This window comes from Balaenoptera musculus, chromosome 9 (genome assembly GCF_009873245.2).
Source record: "Balaenoptera musculus isolate JJ_BM4_2016_0621 chromosome 9, mBalMus1.pri.v3, whole genome shotgun sequence".
Classification (NCBI taxonomy): Eukaryota; Metazoa; Chordata; class Mammalia; order Artiodactyla; family Balaenopteridae; genus Balaenoptera; species Balaenoptera musculus.
In genome coordinates, this window is record NC_045793.1 from 87,216,072 (window position 1) to 87,235,744 (window position 19,673).

The window sequence follows — 19,673 nt, forward strand, 5'->3', positions numbered from 1 at the left end:
GTTCCTAGCCCTGCTCCCTGCTCCTCACGCTTAGGCCTCTGGAGAAACTCCTCCAAGCCTACATCCATGGCAAATCCCCATCTTCTTCCTCTCTCCCTTCTGCTCTCCTCTGGAGAAACACCGTTCACTGTCCATGGAGTTTGGTCCTGCCCTGCGATCTCTCTCCTTTTTCTTACCGGAACGTCCATGATGATTTCCAGTAGTACATTTCCCTAAGTCTACATGTGCAGCTTTGACCCCCTTCATGGAGGAACTTCAGCAAGACAGTAGTGAGTGGGGTCTGGATCCCAATCTGGGATCCTTGGAGAGTTCCCCACCAGCATGATTGCATCTTCCAGATAGTTCCATTGGGTAATTACACACTCGTCTACATGCCTATAGTACATACCTTCCATCGATGAATATTAATAATCAGAGTCTAGCTCGATATTTACAAGATAAATATTTTCCTAATATGATATAATCTAATCTATATAGATTCCTACTCACAATGCAGACAAAACAAAACAAAACCCTACAAAATGTTGCACACTTTTGTAGAGCTCTGTCTGAACCCTGTCTATGTATATTCTCACTTCTAGGCCTTGCTTCAGGGTTGCCTCAAATTAGAAAGAAAAACAACCATCACCTGAATGGAACTTTTAAAATTACATTTTCACTGATTGCCTCACAGAGACCAGGCAAAGGTTTAGAACTGGTCAGCACCTTAGTCCAGGTCACAGTCCTAAGCCAGCAGGCCCTGGCCACCTCTGTAGACCCAGGGGAGGCCAAATCTGTAGTTTCTCCTTATTTTGAGGCACTGAGTATTTGCCCTTCCATTATCTATGTGGTGTCACTCATCATTGCTTCTCCTCAACCCCAGTACACAAAGTATCCTTTTCTATTTTTTAAGATTTTTTTTTTTGATGTGGACCATTTTTAAAGTCTTTATTGAATCTGTTACAATATTGCTTCTGTTTTATGTTTTGGTTTTTTGGCCAAGAGGCATGTGGGATCTTAGCTCCCCGACCAGGGATTGAACCCACACCCCCTGCATTGGAAGGCAAAGTCTTAACCACTGGACTGCCAGAGAAGTCCCCAAAGTATCCTTTTTAATGTGCACAATTTCACAAATCAGCAGATAATAAGGTCTATATTATTCTCGTAGCTGAATTCTGCATTCCTGTCTATTTTACAGTTTTGAGTTTTTTGCTGTGAAGAATGGTATATAGTTAAAGTTTTGTTTTTCTGAAAGGGAAACTTGAGTGTAAGCAATGTTAAAAGTTGACCAGTTCTAGGGACTTCCCTGGTCGTCCAGTGGTTAAGGCTCCACCCTTCCACTGCAGGGGGCGGAGGTTCGATCCCTGGTCCGGGAACTAAGATCCCGCATTCCGCATGGTGCAGTCAAAAAATAAAAATAAATAAATTAATTAATTTTTTAAAAAGTTGACAAGTTCTGTTTCTAATTTGTCATTATGAAAAGTTAGGACACCAGGTAGTATATTTTGTCAAAATTTTTCCTAGTCTTTAGAGAGGCTGCAGGCTTTAAAACAAGGACATGAAAAGTTATGTTCTCTCAGTATGCTTTAAAGTTTGGAGGGAAAACCCAAAATTCGCCAGTGGATCTTATCTAGTAAGCTGTCTTTCATGTTGCAAAATGAAACTGCTGTTTTATAGTTACCCTTTTGATGATGAAAGAATTAAGTCACTGGAGTTATCCCATGGCCAGTTTTCCCTCATTATCACAGCTGACAGTGTCAGGCCTTGTGTTTCTGGCTGCCTGCTTTGTCCTGTGGGCTGACAAATAAGGGTGGGCACAGAGGAGGAGGAGTGGGGTGGATCAAGCCTTTTCTTCCCAGTGGCAGTCGTTCTGTGCTTTGAGGTAAATCCTCCACCACTTGCCACACTGTGATTCACTGTCCTTTCCTGGAAAGTCCCTGGTTCTATTTTGCTTTTTCTCTTGGATGTGGGACTTTGGAAGTTGTCACAGAGAGTACATTTACTTGGCTCTCAAATTAAATACTAGGGTTAGCTGCACAACAAATTATATCAGTCACTCTTTTTTGGTGCATGTGAAACAGAACTTTCTGTACAAATGTTATTTACATTGTTTCTGATTGGCTTCAGAATCACATATTCCAAATAGGAAGCACCATCCCTAGAAATGGCTTACACTTTAGCCTGTTTAAATGAATTGTGTTGGACCTGTGATCAATCCCCCCCCTGGAAAACTGAGCTCCTGAAAGTGTTCCTTTTTCTTCCTTGCTTCCATCTGTAATGTATGTGTGTGAATGTGATTCGCCTAAACTATTCTGTGGTTCCCAGTCCCTTCTATGGTCTGTAGTAGTATAGTGATCAAACACAACTTTTGAAATAATTGTGTAAGCAAGGTAGTTGCTTATGATTTTGATTAATTTCCTTTTTACAGTTCCTCTACCCACATGTTGAAAGTCACCCTCTACCAGAGAATCATCTGCTACTGATTTCAGAAGAGAAATGTAAGTATATCGTGAGTACTTCATGAACGGCGCATCTCCCAGTGAAGCGTAGGAAGGGCGTGATGAATCTTCTAGCTGTCCACTCGCCAGTGCTGAGGGTCCACTGACCTCGCCACTGCTGAGGGTCCACTGTCCATTGGAGACCTAGGACTCCTGTGGAAGGGCTTTCCTTCTGTTTCTACTTGTTGTTCCCTTAGGCTCTGCCTCCGTATATGATGGGCTCCTGCATATATGGATTTCTAGTTTGGGCACATGGTAGAATATTTGTAGAATAGTTGTGCAGGTCATTTTTGCCTTCTTTAGTCCATCCTTCTTTAAGATGTCTGTCACAGTGGATAACCATGATTTAAGGAGAGAGGCTTGGACGGACAGAGGGAACGGCATTAGAAGGTAGAAGAATCCCATGGCAGAACTCGAGGACACATAGTAACTTGGTCAAGTTCAGATAGAGGCAGGTAAGATTGGGACATCCTTTAATGATGATTTCAAGTTGGGGGAAGGGTGGAGAAAGGACAGAATTCACCGGTGCATCTTATCTAGTAAGCTGTCTTTCATGTTATAAAGTGAAAGTGCTGGTTTATAATTAGAAGGACAAGTCTGAGGGGTTAGGTTTGTGTTCACTTCCTATACTCTTATGCAATAATCTGTCTCACATTTTTGGAGCTAGAACCAGCACAAGGTACATATAGCTGAATCTAAATCGCTTACTGAGAAAAATAGACCATCTACACATCAATAAAGTGTTCAGAGTTCTGTTAATGACCCCTATAAAAATACCTTCCCCTAATATCTGGCATAATGAGTTTTCTATCTGATGTTTTCATATAAAGAGGTATTGGGTATTTGGAAGTTGAAGATAAACCCTGCCAAATGAGCCCTTATTAGCCCTATGTAAGACTGATGGTATAGGGGAGGGAAATACTTGTTAAGGGAACCCAGGGGAGCAGAAGAGTTAAATGCTTCATGTATTGTTGATATTGAGGAGCAGAGTAAATGCTGGACTTGAAACAGACTGTAAAGGGAGGGTGGAGAAAGGTGGGTTTTGTTTTGAACCTTGTGAGATTGCCATCTGTGATAATACTGTTTTTCAGCCGGTTGTTTAATCTGCTTTGCTTTTATAAAAAAATGTTCACAACTGTTAGGTGAAGAAAAGTACTCATATTTTTCATGAAGGTTAAACTCTCTATTGTTTATTTTTTAAAAGATATTGAACAACTTCATATCCAAGTTACCCGAGAAGATGGAAATAGAGTGGTAAATATTTGAAATTCCTTTCGCTTTAGAGTTTTTTCCCATAAAGAGTGGCATTTCTAGACTATTAAAGATGGATTGTTATAGAAACATACTACTTTATTTGGTGTCTTTCAGATTATAGTCTTGCTGTTGTAACATGTGAAATAATACAAGATACATGAAGGAGTTGATTATCTCCTTTCTATCTACCTCACCCCCCAATCTCAGTCTCCTGAGATAACTAATGACAGCCTTGTGTGGCCTTTTCCATGCCTTGTAGCTTGCTCAAGGTTAGGTGTACAGATGCTGGGATTCAGTTGCTTTTACCAAAATAGAATCATAATATAAATATTAATTTGCTGCTTTTGCTTTTTACTTAATATATCATGGGTATCCATATAGGTTTCTAAATAGAGAACTTTTTTCTCTAATTTTTATACATATATACACATACATACACATAATAAATGGGATCATAACATATATGCTAAGGTTCTATATAGTTCAGTTTTCTTTTCTTTTTTGCTTGTTTTCTACTTCTCCCTTGCCTTTTCACCTCTAATTTTTGTTCACAACCTGGTGTATATCCTTTCACACTTTGCTCCATACAAAGTGTCTCCCATCTCCACCCCTGACACACCCAGGGGTTTGTTTATTATTCACTCCTTCCTCATTCAACTTTGTGGAATTACCTACAGGCACCCTAGAGCAGCTCAGTTCATTATCTTTAGAAGTACAAATAGTCCCTGGCATGGATGTGCACAGTTTTGTCACCATTCTCCCATGGATGGATATTCACTTGATTGCCTTTTTTCCCCCTTTTATTTGTTTGCATTACAAGTTGTCTCAAATGTTTTTAACTTTACATGTTTGGTACACGTGTTTTTTTGGGTTAAATCCTCAGGGATGGATAAGTGGATTGATGGTTATATGCATTTAATAAACTTCAACAGATTTTGCCAGATTGCTTTCCAAAAAACTTGTAACACTTCAGTTTTGCAACCAAAGTATAAAAATACCCTTTCCCTCTATCCATACCAGTAATAGATGTACTTGCCTTTAAAAAAATCCAGTTTGATGCGTTTAAGTTGATATCATTATTATTCGAGGTTGTGTTTCCCTTAATATTGATGAGTTTGAGCATCTTCTTTGCTTATTGGCTATGTGAATTTGTTTTTCTGAAAATTGCTTAGTTATATCCTTGTCTATTTTTTCCTGGGTTGTCTTTTTCTTGACAGTTTGTCTAAGATCTTAATATATTATTGATATTAAAATGACTTCCTTCCATATTTAAATAGTCTGCATCGAAATTGTCTTTCTCTGATTTTAATTTTAAATTATGTGAACAAAATTGAAATGGGAGATGGCATTTATTAATTATGTATCTATGATTGAAAGTGTCAAATCAAGAGGCCTGGCTGGAAAATGACCAGAAAGTATGTGGCTGGAGCTCTGGGCCACTAGTGGCTGAGTGGATGGCAGGGCAAAGACAAGGCCAGTGGTCAGAAAAGGGTCAGGCCAGAGAGGAGAGACCAAGGTGCAGAATCCCAAAGCCAGCAATGAGAATTTAGAGGAGAGAGTTAAATAAACAAGTTGGGGGTCAGGAAGTGGAAATGGACACAGACAGAGGACTGGCTGGTTAGAAGAGGGGTTGGGAGCCATGAGAGACACTGCAGAGAGCGTGAGGCCAGCAGGCACCTGTCAGAAGCCCAGGAAGGATTCTCCTGGCCAAGACAATACGGTCTCAGCGCTCCCTCATCCACATGTGCTCTTCTGTGAGGCACTTCTGCCCTCATTCTTAAAGGCTTAGATGACAGCTTCATAAGGCCATGTGCAAGTCTGTGCAATCATCACAACATCCCTACACAATAGAGGTGGTATTATAATTATCCCCATGTTTACAGGGAACACGACAACCTAGACTCACAGAGGTGAGGAAACTCTAGAGAGGGACAGAACTGCTATGTGAACCTGGTTGCCATGTTCCGACGATCATGTTCTTGCTAGTATATGCCTTTATCTGAGAGTTCCCGAATCTACTCTAACCTAAACAATTTCAGAAAAATGGAAACAAGATGGGTTCCCCAAAGTTAAGAGTCAGATAGGTACTGTGCTCTTGGATCTTTTTCCAGCAAATTTGATGGAACTAGGCAAACAAGAAATAGAGGTGTATGATTCTGCATGCCCTGTCCTCCCTTGAGTTCCAAGTTAGCCTCATTGGAGAAATCCCATTTAGGATTAGAGAGGTTGAGGTATGAATATGGACCATTCTGATGTTCCCTTTTTTCCTTATTTCTTCTACATCAATTTGTCTTCATTATTTACTCATCTGTCCCAATATAGATTACCTTTGCTTGATGAGCATTTTTGAGGAAAGTGAGTTCTTAATTCCTTGTATTGCACTTATCATTTCCTTGGCAATTTACCCTTGCATACCCTACTTCATTTTCCTTCTTTTGATAAGTATTCCTTGAGTACTTCTACATGCTAGAAACAATCAAGCCATTGAGAATATAAAGGTGTTGTAGAAGAGTGCATACTCACTGGGGTAGACTTATAACATTAATTAAAATGTAATTGTAATAGAAGCATGCCAAAGCACCATAGGAATACAGAGATGGGGAGCTCTGCCTTCATCTTGGAGGTGAGGGAAGGATTTCTACAGGAGGCAATGCCTAAGTTGGGTCTTGAAGGATGAATAGTTAAGTATTGCTGAGAGATGGGCAGTATCATCATACTCATTGTGGAAGACATAAAGGTAAGAAGCATGACCAAAGACACATGAAGAGTTTATGGCAGATCTAGGATCATTGCCCACAACCCTCCTCTCCCAGGCCTGAGTTTTCCCTTGGCCAAACAGTCTCTACCTTTGGTGGTAAAGCCCTCCAGACTGCAGATACCTGAGTGGGTTATGTCCAGAACAGGGAGCTCTGAATCTTGTGTTAGCCCAGGTGTTGGTTTGTGGTTAGGTGTGGCCTTGCCTTCAGCAGCCCCAGCCTGTCTGCCAAACTAAGAATAAAAATAAGATAGTTTATTGCAGAGTGTTTGTGATGAGCAAGTAATGAAATGATGCCTTAAATCTTTTTTGGAAAGACTTTCCATGTGTATGTATTGGCAATAGGGGCTACTAAAAATAAACTGTGGAAGTATTTACATGTATTATAAAGATAGAATAAGCAAAATAATTTTGAAACCCAGATATGTTCTCCTTTAAAATAGTTATTTATTTCTAAAATCTCTTTGCCTCCTTAGGTAATTAAAAATTCTGGCCATCTCCCAAGAGAGAGAGTAGCCGAAGATTTTGTTTGGGCTCAGTGGGATATGTCAGAGCAGAGATTATACTACATTGATCTGAAGGTAAAAACTAGTCCACTGGCCCTCCTTTTTGTGAGAGTATTTTAATTTTGACATTATTGTTATTGTAATTTATTAATTACTTCATTTTCATTGATGGGGCAGTCGACAAAAGTTGATGAAAAATAATGAAAAGGTTTTCATTACTGTTTGATTTTTGGCTGCTTCCTTTTCTCTCTCTCTTTAAACTAGTGTTTTTGTTGATTTTTTGTTAATTTGTCACTTACTCTGTTTTCTTTTTTAGAAATCGAGGAGTGTCTTAAAATGCATCCAGTTTTATGCTGATGAGCACTTTAGCTTAATGGTAAGTCCAGAAAATGATTGGGCTAAGGAAATTTTATAACCCATTGCCCCTTTTAAAGAGAGTTATTATCATAAACAGCATTTTAACATTCTTGGTCTTGTTTTTTACTCACTTGTATGAGCAAGTAAAATAGTTCTTGCCATCTCAAGGCTTCAATTCTGTAACAAATGCAATTAATATAGATTATTAGAAGAGCACACACAGTAAGTTTCTGCTAACTGAATGCCTCATATTAAAGAAAAATGGGTAAGAGTGAGTATCAGTAGGAGGTAGTAGGCGTGGTTAATAGTAGATAGCTTTATGTAATTATGCATCATTTGATCCAAAAGAACATGTGATGGTGGATTGAGTATAAGGTAAAAAGTCAATGAGAGGGTAGAGTTCAATCAGTACAAATCTAGAACCACTCCTGGAAAAGCTATTTGGAGTGCCAGCCTTGTAGTGAGGAGTCGCAAATATCTTTATCTGTGATGGACAGAACATTATTATTCTTCTTGACTAGGATTAATATTGGTGTCTAATACAGATTGATATCATACCATTACAAGGATTTCATTTACTCCTCCTACCCCCTTTTTTGGACTCGCTCATTCTCTTTCTAAAGACACCCAGTCCTTCCCTCCATACGTGATCATCTGTGTCTTGTAAAAGTCTACACCTTCCAATTGGCTTATTATAAAACCCATTTATGGTAGTCAAATCTGAAGCAAAGTTTGCCTTTTGAGAAATAAATACACATCAAGCTTGTGATGTATGTAAACTCCATAATGTTCCCAGTGAACTTTCTGTCTGTGGATTTGGGGGATATCCTCTGAAGATAATGCTGGTTAAAGGAGCTCTTCATCATTAGGCAAGCACAGTGTTGTCAGGTTTGCACTGGTTTCCAGAACTATCATCACTTAACTAATGTCATTTTTCACATTGTTTTCTCCTGATTTTTTGACAGTTTGAAGCACCCTTGGACGTATCATTAAGTGATTCAGGATTCAAGTAAGTTACTCATAGATTACTATTAATTTTTATAGACACTTGTCAGCAGAATGATTATATAATATTTATACCTAATCTATGGTATGCAGATAAAAGGATAGTTTGATATGCTGTGTGTGTGAGGGGGTGTCATCTTTTCTGTTTCTGTTCTCTATAGGGAATATAAACAATGTTATCAAGCATGAACACAGGGTTTTTCCATGGAAAGTCAATCATATTGATTTTTCTTAGTCATTTATTTCTGTAGGGCGTCTCCACTTATTTTGATCTATGGAAGTGCTCTTCTCCCTGTGGTTCAATAAAAGCATTCGATGAGTGAGAGAGAGAACTACGTTTAGAATCAAACATCAAAACCCTTTTCTTGTTGCCATCAAAGAGGATATTGCAGGTCGATCCACTTATAGCTCAGCTGAGTCTATTGCTTTACTTTTTTTCCTGTTTTCCTTTTTACACAAAAGGTGAGGTTTTTTTCCCCCAGATTATTTTACGTGTAGTAAAAACATGAGACACTTTTGAAAAAATAGACACAAGGCTATAACTGCACAGAAGAAATGAAAGTCTTCTTGAATTAATGGTAATCCCAAACTGTTACATATTTCACTACCTTTATTTCATCATATATGAATATTCAGTTCTGTCCATTGTGAAACATAATGTCAGCATTACTCTAAAATCAAAAAAAATTATAAAAACGTAAGTTGAAAGGAATATATATATTTTTCTCTGTTGCCAGGCCATGCCATTTATGTAACTTGTATTTTTAAAAATTACTGTTTTATAGTTTTTTTTTGTTTTGTTTTGTTTTAACAAAAAGACATATTATCTACTGGAATTTCTCGAGGACATGTCTCTATTTCTTTGGGTAAATTATAGTGATTACTCACATCCTTTATGAGGGAACTTATTTGTAAATGCATTTATGTTCTTAGACTTGTCAACTTTGGATATGATGATCTTCAAGACCAAGAGAAATTATCCAAACACCCAACCTTGTGTGTTTTTACCAACCATACAGGTAGAACCGTGTTGTATTTATCAATTTACTTAATTATACTTGATTTCCATACATTTAGCCATTGTTTAGCTATACTGATCCTGAAAATAAAATATAATAGGGCCACACTCTTACATAAGTGATTATATGGATATTGACATACCAAATTACCTTCTCCACTGTAATTTTATACATTTGCTGTCTGTATAAAAGAAGCCACAGTCAGATTATTGTCCTAATAGTTAGTTTTTGTATTATTGTTCTAATAAAGGGGATAGATTCATATTTAATCAAGCTACATTTTCTCACCTGCTCCATTTTTAACAAATGGCATACGATGATCGGGATGCTTTTTGTGTCAGGCTTACTGATGTTTGGGTTCTAAACCTATGTGCTTAGCTGCTTTAAGAGCCATGCCATAACCTGAGCTGACAATCAGAGCTTCACATAAAGTTGTTAGTGTACAATATTCCATCTCTTAACACCTATTTATTGTAGATAGAGAAAATAGAGAGGGGAAAAAAATGCCTGAAAATGAGAGGAGAGGAGTATGATTACAGTCAATCAATCTGGTGGAAAAACTGCTCATTAACCATAATAATCATCTAAATAATCAACTCTAATAACTAAATCTCATAGCCATTTTTAACATCCCAACTTGAGTGGACAGTTACCACTTAAGTAATGCTTAGACTAAAATTGCTTTCCTTTAAAGCCAAATTATGTGGTATTCATTGAGCTGACACTTACGGAGCACTTACTGTGTGCTGGGTATTGGGGATACAATGGTGAGCAAAACTGACCTAAACCTTTTTTACTAGAGAGTTACTATTCAGTATGGATGTTAGACATTAAATAAGTGCACACGTAGTATTTGAATAGAGTCATGGTACATTTTATGAATGAGAACTACAGAAGGCCATGAGAGCATATAACAGATGTTTAATGGAAGCTACTAATATCTTCAAATATGTTCTAGACCAGCCAGTACATTTCATTTTACAGAATGAAAACTGAAAATTGCTTCCTTTCCCACCTCACTCCTTCAAAATCCATCCTGTAGTTTTTCTGTCCATCCAGGGTCTCCCTCAGCCTTGTAAGTCCCTCTATAAACCAGTCTTGGGGAGTTTAGGGCAGGAAATGATATTTCCCTTGAGACTTGAAGGATGTATATGAACTAAGAACAGGGTGACTGAAGTAGAGTGATCAAGAGGGAGAGTATTGAGAGAGAGCGTTGAAGAGGTAGGCAGGGGCCAGGTTGTATAGGGCCTTGCAGACCATGGAAGGGTTTTAGGTTTTATCTCAAGAGTCATAAGGTCATTAAAGTTTTTTTTTTTCTTATGACGACCTTTTATTTTGAGAATGCTCAAGTGTACAGAAAAGTTCAAGAATATAATGAACATCCATGTACCTTTTACTTAAGTAATCATATCATTCACAATGCTTTATCATTTGCTTTATCATTCTCCTCTTAAATAGATAGCATTTTTTTTTTTGACTAAATCATTAAAGTAAGTTGCAGCCACCATGATACTTTACCACTAAATAATTCAGCATGTATCTCCGTAGGTTAAGGATACTCTTACATAATCTCATTTCCATTATCACTGAAAGAAATTAGCTACATTAATCAGTAAACTATTTCATATTCAAATTTCCATAATTGTTTTTTAAAAAGTCCTTTTCACGTGTATGTATATATGTGTATGCATGTAAATGAATAGATGTATGCATATAACTTTTAAAAGATTCATGCGTTACATTTGGTTGTTTTGTCTTTGCAGTGTCGTAATGTAGACCGATTCCCGCCTCCTATCTTCTGTCCCTTTTTTTCTCTTTTCACAACATTGACATTTTGAAGAGTCCAGGCTATTTGCCTTGTGGAATATCTCACATTCTGGATTTGTCTAATTGTTTCTTTTTGGAAGTATTTAACTTCTTTCCCTTTCCTTTACATTTTCTGTAAGTTGGAAGTTAGGCCTAAAGGCGTTGTTAGACATAGGTTAAACACTTTTGGTAAGAATATTTCATAGGTGATGTTGTGAACTTTATTTGCACCAGATCAGGAAACGTATAATGTAAGGATGTCCTACTGTTAGTGAAGCTAAGTTTGGTCATTTGGTTAAGTGGTAACCACTGCCTGTCTCCCTTGTAAAGGTACATTTCAACCTTTGCGTTAGTAATCTGTGAGGTGATACTTTGGCATTTAATTACTATCCTATTCCCCAACAACTGTTCATCTGGTGGTTTTAGGATCCATTGACGGTCCTTCACTGAAGTGTTCTAAGTGGGTAGTGACATGATTAGATATGTATTTTGAAAAGATCGCTGTGGCTGCTGTGTGAAGAATAGTTCAGAGGAGGCAAGAGAAAAAGTGGGGAGATGAGCAGTTAGGATAAGGTGTAGTCATATATATGAGATGAGAGTGGCTTGATCTGGGATGGGCAGTAGAGAGGGAGAGAACTAGGTGGGTTTGAGATGAATTTTGGAGATGGAACTGAGGAGACTTGCTATGAACTAGATGAAGAGGAATGGTTCTCAGGTTTCTGGCAGAAGCAAATGGGTCAACAGTGGTGCCATTTACTGAGGTACAGTGGTTTTGGTGGGGCTTAGAAAGGGAGATTGTGAGTTTTGTTTTGGAAATGTTAACTAAGAGACCTGGAGCTTAGAAGGGGAGTCGGGACTGGAGATGAATCAGTGTGGAAGTTGTTAGACCATAGCTGGCATTTGAAGCCATGGGAAGGGTAAAGGGTCAAAAGGGAAGAGGTTTAGGAATTAGATCTGGGAGCAAAAATATATAAAGGTTAGGTGGAACATCCAAAGAAAAAGGAAAAAGTATGGGGAGAGAAGAGGAAAACCAAGTGAGGTGTTATAGCAGCCAAGAGCAGAGGGAGTTCCATAAAAGAGAGTGACTGTTAGTAGGTGGTGAGAGGTGGAGTCCATTGGGTATAGCTTCATGGAGGTTACTGTGAGTAGTTTGTGCTGGGTGATTGAGGTGAAATCTTGATTGTGATGGGTTAAGTGTCATGTGGGAGTTGAAAAATTATAGCAGCATGTGCAGGCATGAGAGAGGCAGCAGCTGAAAGGGAAAGTAGGATTTAGGGAATATCATTTTTTGAGACAGTAGGGACTCTAGTATGTTTGAATGCTTACAGGATATTTAGTGGAAAAGAAAAGATGACAATACACAGCAGAGAGGAATGACCAGTAGAGCAAATTTGCTTAGAAGGTGGGATGTAATGGGATCCAGAGCTCATGTGGTGGGACCAGGGTAGTACTTGACTACCTTGTACTTGACTTTAAATCTGTTGGATATAAATAATCATTTTAGGCTTTTATTCTATGAAGCTTTTATTCCTTCTTATTTTATTCCCATAGGAATTTCTCATGAACAGTAGCAGCTTATAAATAGGCTATCTATGACATATCTTAAGAAATAAAATGTTAGGTTAATCTGGCACGAGATGTGAAAGAGTCTGTTTTTTCCTTTCTCAGCAACATCTAGGAGAATAGCAAATGAGCCTTGCTTTTCGCAGTCAGCTTTGAAATAGAAAAAATAAGCCTGTTTCAAATGGGATGCTTCCAGATTTACGAAGAAATAAACCAGAGAAGCACCCTTTTGCTTTTCAACTAAGAAGTTGTCAGTTCATGTATTTCCCAAATTACTTTTCAGAAATAACTTTTTAACCTTTGTGGTTAAAACAAACAAATACCTACTTCAGCAAAGTAGGGATGGAGAAGGGAGCAAATAGTCTAATCCCTATATGGCTCCCTCTATAACAGGGAGCTTAATTTTCCACTGGTGTGAAGAACAGAAAACATGGTTCATGAAAAAAATATAGGTAGACTCAGAGCTTTTTACAATCTCAACTTATTTCAACTATTTACATTAACGCTGATGCTGTAATAGCATTGGATGTTCAATTGTCACATATTGGTCATCGGGAGCTACTTTGTCCTTTCAGCATTACTTTTTACATTCTTGAAAGCATCTTTGTCTTGAATTTTCCTGCCCTAAGAAATGATATCTGCTACCTTCCAGGGAGTTAGAGGTTAAAATCTGGAGGCTGCTCATGAAAGTTGGTGATAGGCAAAAGTGCTCTGCTAATGTCAGGACACTTATGTATTAAGATTACGAGTTTGTATAGATTTTTCTAATAAATTTTTTACAAATCAGGGACCTCCTAAAGAATTGAAGGAAAGAAAATACACTCCCTATCCGATAGTCAACCCTGAAGCTGTACTTGGAGTTCTCCTGTGTGTTCTAAGTCCATGGTGGCTGTAATTCTTTCTTGTGCACCACCTACTGGGAGGTAGCGAGGGGTGAAAAGTGTAACTTCTCCTTCCTGGACATATAATTGCAAGAGTTGCCCTTCACAAGTTCCCAGAATTAGGCCTGTGTTTTAGCATTTTATAGAGCCTTTTACAATGAGATAATTTCCCTTGGAAAACTTTGTCCATAATAGCTTTCATTGTCCAAATGGTTTCCCCCAGGCTAGCCAACTTTGAGATGTTATCTTCATCATTGATGAATATTCATTACACATCTCTGGATACGCCATTAAGAGCATGCTTTGTTTTTTCAAACTCTGACTTCCCCCAACTTGTAAATAGCAGCAAAATTATTCTGAAATAATAATAATAAAGCAGCTAACCTTTATGACCAGCTATAACTTCTTTGCCAGAGCTTTATACATATTACCTCATTTAACACTCACATTAGAACCATACGAAGGAGGTTCTCTGTTTTCGTTATTTACAACTGAGGAAACTGAGGCTTAGAGAATTTAATTAATATGACTCAGGCAAATTTAAAAAATACTGATGCCTGAATCTCACCCCAGAGATTCTGATTTAGTTGATCTCAGGTGGAGCCTAGGCATCTGTGGGCCCAGGTAATTTTAATGTACTTTCAGAGTTGAGAACCAGTGCTCCAGAGCTATGCTGTCCAAGAGGGTAGCCACTAGCCACATGTGGCTATTTAAATTTAAGTTATTAAAATTAAATAAAATTTAAAAGAAGTTCCTCAGTCACACCAGCCATCCTTTAAGTGCTCAGTAGCCACATGTGGCTAGTGGCTACCATATTGGACAGCACAGATATCGAACATTTCCATTATCAAAGAAAATTCTAGAGTTGGGACAACTTTGCAGAGCCTGTGCACAGCCCATTTCCCCTTGTTGTGTCTTTTTTTCCCCCTTTGGGATTGGGAGGCGGGGCTAAGCCACAACATAACTATTTGGAGATATTTGCTTATGAGATCTGAGTATGGCTCTTGGTGTATGTAATTAGGTTAGTTTATTCTATATCTCACTTTAACTTTCTTCAAAACAAGGAAAATGATAACCTCAATTCTCTAAAGGACGGTGTGCAGAGGATTTTCCTAGAATGGAGGTTATGATCTTCCTTATATTTTTGACGTTTCATGTTCATTCCTCAAGGTAGATTCCTAAAAGAAGAATTACTGGGTCAACAGGTGTGAATGTATTTAATCCTCGGCAAAACTGTTTTTCAGAGAGGTTGTACTAGTTCACTCTTTCATTACTATTATTTGAGAATGTTCTTCCTACTGCTCCATTGACAGAATTGGTTATCATTTTTAAAACTTCGCTAATTTGAAAGGAAAAATGTGGTGCCTTGTTTTAATTCTTATTTCTTTATTACTAGAGAGGATGAAGTTTTAACTCCGTTTGCTAAAAATGCCTGTGATCATAGAACGTAAAAGAACAGGATAAACCAGTAGGGTTTTTGCTGGTAGTATGTTTACTGTATAAAAGTAGTCAAAGTGGTACAGAGGACTTTTGTAACTCTTATAATTACTATTTTTGTATCTGCTTTAGTACAGCATTATTTTATTCTTAGCGAGTCTGCTGTAATTTTAAAGAAAAGGTATTATCATTGTGTGGTCATTAAGCATAACAGTAATTTTAAATCTAACAGAATTGTTACTTTTTTATCTGATAAAGTTATTCTTTTTTGTTGTTTTGTGTTGAAAATATTGCAATGAAATGACTTTCTAACAATATATGGCAGTCTTAAAAGTCATTAAAAGAGTCACAAAGGATAAATATTATAACGAAATGCTTAAATATGTCCTTAAATAGCCTTCTTAGGGAAAATGGGCCTTTTTTTCCTACCATGATTTTTGATAAAGGAACTCTAGTGGAGTATGGAAGAGGAAATACTGCAATTCACTGAAGTAGAATAATGATTGAGTTCACACAGCTAGTTAATATTCGCTCTGGGACTAGAACCCAGGTTTCCAGGCTCCTTGTCAAGTTCCTTTCCACCCTGGAAATCTCCTATTTCAAGTGATCACATAAATGCTAGCATTAGAATAGAAGTATCAGTTTAAGCATAATGCCCTCATTTGTAGGTCATTGATGGACTTATCTAGTCTGTCCAGGTGGGAACAGCTGCTAGAGGTGATGGACAGTTTTACACATTGAAGCAGGTGGAAAGGCTGAGGTTGTTCTGGAGTGGCGGGCTAAGTGAGGGGTCAGGGCTCATCTGGAAAGGCCACTCTATGCCAGGAGCTCTACTCAGTGACCCAAATATGGATGGGGACAGGCTCACACACCACACTTGCTCTTGTTGCCCCAGTTTGCTTTCCATTCTAGATAAAGAAGAACACTTGAAACTTTCTGTAAATAGGAGACACATTTTTGATAAACTGAGATCCATAGCTATTAGTAATGGCTGGAAAGCAAGCTAAACAAGGGCACAGGGGAGTATATGTATGTAAGGAGAATCTCGTGAAGCTTTGTAAACTTCTCCAGGTTCCCATGATTTCATATACAGAAATCTCTCTCTCTCCATTTTCTTAGCCTTCAGTAACCTACCACAATAAATTGCTTATAGTGTGTGCTGAGTAATTGTTGAATTGAAATTTCTTAGCAACTTGTTAATAGTCCATTTCTAGAATTTGGGAATAATCTATGAGGTAAATTGGGGCAGAACATCTAAAGGAATACCAGTAAGGTTAAGTGGCTTAGGAAACTTTCTATTTGTCTACGATTCTTTTAAGCTTTACTAAATACCTTCTTCCTTCTAGGAAGTTTGTGTGTATGTTACTGCCCGAACTTTGACTCTTGGGAACAAATCACGTATTCAGTGCTTTACTTTCATAAAGGTACTTTTCATTTATTTTTTTACTTTTACATAGTCATTTTTTCCAAATAGCAGCAAAGTAGATAGACTTTAAAGTCTTATAACCTTGTAACAAATTCAATCAGTACATTGTATATCTGTATACCTATATAATACGTATTTCCTGAAGAAATTCATGAATGATGAATATTAAGTTAGCTAATTATTTTTATATTACATTTTAAATAATATTTTGTAATATATTTTTTTCTTGACCTGTGTCTTTTTTCTAAGCCTGGAGACCAATGCTAAGGGATGTATTTGTCCAAAGTGTGTGTGTTTGCTTTTTTATTATTACTAACTGAAAGGTACCAATAGATTTAACTTACAAAGGTACATAAAGTTTTAGTTAAAAGCTTCCATGGTCTCGGTCCTTAACAGGTCTTAGACCTAAGATACATTTATTTCATTTCATACATCTGTGGCCCAAGAAATTGATATGTCAACAGTCAGTCTTGGGGACAGGAGTAAAGTGCCCAAACTTTTCTAACTCTGGAGTTGGTCACAGAGTGCCCTTTAATAGTTTTAGCCTGAACCATACTAAAGAGTATTTATTTCGCTTGTTTAGTTCCTTAAAATTAGTATTTATATAGTACATACTGTGGAAAGAGTTAAATTGCTTAAAATTAGAATTTTCAAAATAAAAAAAAATTTATGCCAGGTCACACCAGAGTTTATTCTGCAGGAGTGCCTAATAGTACCTTCAGAAGTTAGAGATTAAAAGAGTTGAATAACTTAATAATGAAGAAAGTAAAAGTAAATTCAGAAGACCTATATATATGCTTTAATAGTACAAGTCTGATATTTGTGGAACGTTATCATACATTTTTCTAATGATTAATCTAACGATTAAAGCCAGAAAATAAAACTTTTCTGAAAGTTTTATTAAGAGCTAATAACTGTGATTAAGAGTTAGAAGAGTGGAGAGTGAAGCCCAACACTACACTGAGTTTAGTAGATAGTCTAACACCCTTTCTGAGTCACAGTGAGATTCCTAAGTGATTCAGAGAAGCCTCTGAGGGCCTTAATGACTGCAAGAGTGTGGCAGTGAACCTTGAGGCACGAGGGCCAGTGAGCCACCTGCTCTCCTCCACCTCTTGGATCCTTAAGTAGATTTCTTCAGGTCCTTCTATCCCAGCACAACCCACCTTTTAAGGTCTAAGATTATCCATAAGCCCAGAACAACTACTGGCTTGTGACTGCACTCAGGTGATCCGCCTTCAGTGCTGATTTTTGGAGAATGATGGGGAACCATGAGCTCTAGGGCTCCAAAGACACTTGCTTTGTCAGTTTCACAGTTACTAAATGTGGAGCGTATGTCATGGAGTCACTGCCTTGGGTGGAATTCCAGCTCTTTGTTTCTTAACATCCTTTCTCTGGCTTCATGTTCTCTCTCCACAGGGCACAGCAAGACCTTCACTGCTACTCTTGGGCATGTTGACTCACGTGTGACAAAGGGCATTACTTTTCTCAGCCTTGGTGAGTGAGAGGCATAGGCGTCTCTCTGCTCTGTCTCTTCCTTCCAGTACATGTTATGCCTCATTTTCCTCATGCCTCTTTGGGACTCAGGTTGTGATGACTGTGACTGACCTTTTTGAAGCCAGATAAGGGAAGGTTTTCTCTGGAACCACCCCCCCCAACCAAAAAAAAGCCTTTTGGCAGGGGGACGAGGTGATGTATCTCCTTTCTTAGGGAACCTAGGCTGTGGGCTTCCTTATGTTTTTAGTAGCAATCCTAAAAAGCCATTTGTTAGTATAAAAATGATGACAGTGAGCGAGAGGTTTCCTAAAAGCCTATGAGAAATAATATGTGATGTTGTCCCTTGGTTCTAGAGAGACAAAGGCTCTTGAGAAATTGTCCGTTCCCTGTTGGTAATTGCTACAGGCTTCTGAGTCCCATAAATTATTTATGGATCAGCTTGATTGAGTTGTTTTTCACTGAGTAAGTATGGTAAAGGGAACTTGAGTATTTGGCTTAAACATAGTGAGTCTGTAATGAAGAAAATAAAGAAGGGGTTTATGTACCTCCCTACTGAAAGCTGCTGTTCCATGCCAGTTGGGATGAGGGGCACACACCGGTTAGCACAAGACTAAGCAGAACTGTTGTTTGCCTGCATATGGGATATGGCACAATATTTTAAAAAGAAAAGCTTCAGGTTTAGAGCAGATGGATTCTTTAATATTTTCTTCTTTCCCTGTTTCCCAGCCCATCTACTATCATGACAAAGGTTTAGGAAGGTGTTATGTGAAGGAACTGGGAAAAGTGAGAACCAAAGTGATAAAGACCATAAAAATATTTTTTTTGGTCTTTTTTAGTTGAAGTATAATTGATTTACAATATTATATTAATTTTAGGTGTACAAATAGTGATTCAATATTTTTATAGATTATACTCCATTTAAAGTTATTACAAGACAATGGCTATATTTCCCTGTGCTGTACATTTTTATACATAGTAGTTTGTACCTCTCAATCTCCTACCCCTGTCTTGCCCCCCCATTCCCTCTCTTCACTGGTAACCACTCGTTTGTTCTCTGTATCTGTAAGTCTGCTTTTGTTTTGTTATATATATTTGTTTGTTTTATTTTTTAGATTCCACATGTAAGTGATAACAGCGTATTTGTCTTTCTCTGTCTGACTTATTTCACTGAGCATAATACTCTCTAGGTCCATCCACACTGTTGCAAAAAAAAAAGATTTTTATTTTGAATGATACTATTGATGAGGAGAGATATCTTATGCTAAGTGGGCCAGTATGTGCCAATTTTTAATATGAGCTCTGAACCTCTGGGAAGTTGCTTTAGAGAGGCCTGCTTCTGCTGCTTCCTGTGGTAAGAAGGATAAATATAAGGTTTCCTGGGTCTGAGACTTGATTCTTATCAGAAATCCTTTATCAGCATCCCATCTCAAGAGTGATGTGGGAAACTCTCCACTAAAAAAACTTAGCCTTTTGTGAGGTCAAAGGTATCCTTCCTCTTCTTACCCCTGGGAATGACTCTTGAAAAGGGCAGGCATGATTTAATCTCTGGTCTTCAGAGCGTGGAGAGGGCAAAAATACTAGAGCTTTGTAAAAGTAGGCTATCTCACATTAAGTCATCTTTCCTTCTTTAAACAGATTTTAATATATAGGCACAAAATTGTACCCAAGATTAGAAGTATTCTAGAGGTAATTT

At 37.8% G+C, this 19,673-nt stretch overlaps 1 protein-coding gene across 6 annotated transcripts in view; it reads left to right on the forward strand.

The window, feature by feature from the left end:
- Nucleotides 1-19,673, forward strand: part of LOC118901066 (gamma-secretase activating protein) — a 92,674-nt gene that overhangs the window by 26,721 nt on the left and 46,280 nt on the right. For 5 of the 6 annotated variants that reach the window (XR_005021285.1, XM_036864089.1, XM_036864086.1 and 2 more), the window contains exons 7-14: nt 2,408-2,477; nt 3,682-3,731; nt 6,963-7,067; nt 7,309-7,368; nt 8,315-8,358; nt 9,288-9,373; nt 16,407-16,484; nt 17,903-17,980. Coding sequence is in view for 5 of the 6 variants with exons in the window: in XM_036864086.1 (XP_036719981.1) it covers nt 2,408-2,477; nt 3,682-3,731; nt 6,963-7,067; nt 7,309-7,368; nt 8,315-8,358; nt 9,288-9,373; nt 16,407-16,484; nt 17,903-17,980 (571 nt within the window). In the remaining variant the exon portion in view is untranslated. Of the gene's footprint in view, nt 1-2,407; nt 2,478-2,843; nt 2,933-3,681; nt 3,732-6,962; nt 7,068-7,308; nt 7,369-8,314; nt 8,359-9,287; nt 9,374-16,406; nt 16,485-17,902; nt 17,981-19,673 lie in introns of those variants that run through there. The other variant, XM_036864090.1, reaches the window with a different exon arrangement.